The sequence below is a fragment of the Oncorhynchus clarkii genome, chromosome 5 (genome assembly GCF_045791955.1).
Source record: "Oncorhynchus clarkii lewisi isolate Uvic-CL-2024 chromosome 5, UVic_Ocla_1.0, whole genome shotgun sequence".
Taxonomy (NCBI): Eukaryota; Metazoa; Chordata; class Actinopteri; order Salmoniformes; family Salmonidae; genus Oncorhynchus; species Oncorhynchus clarkii.
The window spans coordinates 29,360,673-29,364,419 of NC_092151.1; the positions used below are offsets into that span (position 1 = coordinate 29,360,673).

At 49.7% G+C, this 3,747-nt stretch overlaps 1 protein-coding gene across 2 annotated transcripts in view; it reads left to right on the forward strand.

The window, feature by feature from the left end:
• Positions 1–3,747, forward strand: part of LOC139408630 (ras-related protein Rab-14) — a 59,314-nt gene that overhangs the window by 52,161 nt on the left and 3,406 nt on the right. For both annotated transcript variants that reach the window (XM_071152743.1, XM_071152744.1), the window contains exons 6-7: positions 915–1,002; positions 1,531–1,561. In XM_071152743.1, coding sequence (XP_071008844.1) covers positions 915–1,002; positions 1,531–1,561 — 119 coding nt within the window. The remainder of the gene's footprint in view (positions 1–914; positions 1,003–1,530; positions 1,562–3,747) is intronic.

Below are 3,747 nucleotides of genomic sequence, written 5' to 3' on the forward strand. Positions count from 1 at the left end.
TGTGTGTGTCTCTCTCTCTCTCATCTTGTGTGTGTCTCTCTCTCTCTCATCTTGTGTGTGTGTGTCTCTCTCTCTCATCTTGTGTGTGTCTCGCGCTCTCTCTCTCTCTCATCTTGTGTGTGTCTCGCTCTCGCGCTCTCTCTCTCTCTCTCTCCTTGTGTGTCTCGCTCTCGCGCTCTCTCTCTCTCTCTCTCTCATCTTGTGTGTGTCTCTCTCTCTCATCTCGTGTGTGTCTCGCTCGCTCTCTCTCTCTCTCATCTCGTGTGTGTCTCGCTCGCTCTCTCTCTCTCTCATCTCGTGTGTGTCTCGCTCTCTCTCTCTCTCATCTCGTGTGTCTCTCGCTCTCTCTCTCTCTCATCTCACGTGTGTCTCGCTCTCATCTCTCGCGTCTCGCTCTCATCTTGTGCGTGTCGCTCTCTCATCCTGTGCGTGTCGCTCTCTCGACTACTGCAGCACACCCAGTGTGTTTGATGTCCTAGAGCCCTGTGCATCTCTAAATTGGATTTTGACAAAATGTATTATGGCCAAATGTATTATGGCCAAATCACCCTGCTTTCATTTACAGTGCAGAATATGCTTTTAGGGTGTTTATACAAAGGCAACATCCTAAACTCAGTCACCTAGTTTGTACTCAGACAACAGAGTTTCACGTTGGAAAAGGATACATGACTAGTGCCCAGATGCATTGGAAATTGTATAGTAATACCTGGATCTTTCATGGTGTTTAGCCGATACAGTATATATTGCTAAATCCATTTTTCACACCAATAATAAGTTATAAGACCTCTCTTTTCTAAGACACTGGGTAAAGTGAGCGAGCTGAATCATGTAGTTTTCTGCCTATAGGTGAGTAGTGAGGATGTTGATGTGTTTGGTACCTGGAGGACTGACTGAGTCGGTCTCTCCTCCCCCAGGTGATCATTCTTATAGGTAACAAAGCAGACCTGGAAGCCCAGAGGGACGTGACGTATGAGGAGGCCAAGCAGTTTGCTGAGGAGAACGGTGAGTCGGAAACACCCTCCGACTCCATGAGACCGAGAAGGATTGAGAGAGATGGACGATGAGTAAAACTCAATCTCTCTCTATCCCTCCCTATGGAATTGACTGTGCGATAATGCCCCCACACTCTCACTTGAGTTGCGATTCAACCTGATTGTGAATTTCGACAACGCAGCTTTTTTTAGGCAATATTACAGCGTTCAAGGTAAACGCTGCAGATTCCGTCTCAATTAGAAAATACCTTTAAATGTGAATTGCGCTGTAATGCGGCCCTACCACGGCTCAAACAGAATGCTGATTGGTGATTGGAAGCAGAGCAAGAGGGGCGTGGGGAAGAACAGATTCCTCCAGATATGGAGGGATGAAAAATAGCAACTCGTCTCTGATAGAGGAAGAGAGGTGAATGAGGAGGAAATGGCACATGCATTCATGCACGGAGTGCAAAGACATGAGGACATTCATAGAAGGAGAGCGATGAGTGAGCAGGGTGGTTGGGGAACTGCAGTAGCCTGACTCCATTCCTTCTTACAGGTCTCTTATTCCTGGAAGCCAGCGCCAAAACGTAAGTTAACTGACCTCTGTACGTTCTGTCTGCTTTTACCTCCCATTTTCAATGTGCTGAAATGCCCCGCCGTGTGACTAACCGTGTTCCTAACCGTGTGACTAACCGTGTTCCTAACCGTGTGACTGACCGTGTTCCTAACCGTGTGACTGACCGTGTTCCTAACCGTGTGACTGACCGTGTTCCTAACCGTGTGACTGACTGTGTTCCTAACCGTGTGACTGACTGACTGTTCCTAACCGTGTGACTGACTGTGTTCCTAACCGTGTGACTGACCGTGTTCCTAACCGTGTGACTGACCGTGTTCCTAACCGTGTGACTGACCGTGTTCCTAACCGTGTGACTGTCTGTGTTCCTAACCGTGTGACTGACTGTGTTCCTAACCGTGTGACTGACTGTGTTCCTAACCGTGTGACTGACTGTGTTCCTAACCGTGTGACTGACTGTGTTCCTAACCGTGTGACTGACTGTGTTCCTAACCGTGTGACTGACTGTGTTCCTAACCGTGTGACTGACTGTGTTCCTAACCGTGTGACTGACTGTGTTCCTAACCGTGTGACTGACTGTGTGACTGACTGTGTTCCTAACCGTGTTCCTAACCGTGTTCCTGACCGTGTTCCTGACCGTGTGACTGACCGTGTTCCTGACCGTGTTCCTGACCGTGTTCCTGACCGTGTTCCTAACCGTGTTCCTAACCGCGTTCCTGACCGCGTTCCTGACCGCGTTCCTGACCGCGTTCCTGACCGCGTTCCTGACCGCGTTCCTGACCGTGTTCCTGACCGTGTTCCTAACCGTGTGACTGACTGTGTTCCTAACCGTGTGACTGACTGTGTTCCTAACCGTGTGACTGACTGTGTTCCTAACCGTGTGACTGACTGTGTTCCTAACCGTGTGACTGACTGTGTTCCTAACCGTGTGACTGACTGTGTTCCTAACCGTGTGACTGACTGTGTTCCTAACCGTGTGACTGACTGTGTTCCTAACCGTGTGACTGACTGTGTGACTGACTGACTGTGTGACTGACTGTGTGACTGACTGACTGTGTGACTGACTGACTGTGTTCCTAACCGTGTGACTGACTGACTGTGTTCCTAACCGTGTGACTGACTGACTGTGTTCCTAACCGTGTGACTGACTGACTGTGTTCCTAACCGTGTGACTGACTGACTGTGTTCCTAACCGTGTGACTGACTGACTGTGTTCCTAACCGTGTGACTGACTGACTGTGTTCCTAACCGTGTGACTGACTGACTGTGTTCCTAACCGTGTGACTGACTGACTGTGTTCCTAACCGTGTGACTGACTGACTGTGTTCCTAACCGTGTGACTGACTGACTGTGTTCCTAACGGTGTGACTGACTGACTGTGTTCCTGACCGTGTGACTGACTGTGTGACTGACCGTGTTCCTAACCGTGTGACTGACCGTGTTTCTAACCGTGTGACTGACCGTGTTCCTAACCGTGTGACTGACTGACTGTGTTCCTAACAGTGTGACTGACTGTGTTCCTGACTGTGTTCCTAACCGTGTGACTGACTGTGTTCCTAACCGTGTGACTGACTGACTGTGTTCCTAACCGTTCCTAACCGTGTGACTGACTGACTGTGTTCCTAACGGTGTGACTGACTGACTGTGGTCCTAACAGTGTGACTGACCGTGTTCCTAACTGTGTGACTGACCGTGTGACTGACCGTGTTCCTAACCGTGTGACTGACTGTGTTCCTAACCGTGTGACTGACTGACTGTGTTCCTAACCGTGTGACTGACTGACTGTGTTCCTAACCGTGTGACTGACTGACTGTGTTCCTAACCGTGTGACTGACTGACTGTGTTCCTAACCGTGTGACTGACTGACTGTGTTCCTAACCGTGTGACTGACTGACTGTGTTCCTAACCGCGTGACTGACTGACTGTGTTCCTAACCGTGTGACTGACTGACTGACTGTGTTCCTAACCGTGTGACTGACTGACTGACTGTGTTCCTAACAGTGTGACTGACTGACTGACTGTGTTCCTAACCGTGTGACTGACTGACTGTGTTCCTAACCGTGTGACTGACTGACTGTTCCTAACCGTGTGACTGACTGACTGTTCCTAACCGTGTGACTGACTGACTGTGTTCCTAACCGGGTGACTGACTGACTGTGTTCCTAACCGGGTGACTGACTGTGGGTGTCCTCTCCCCAG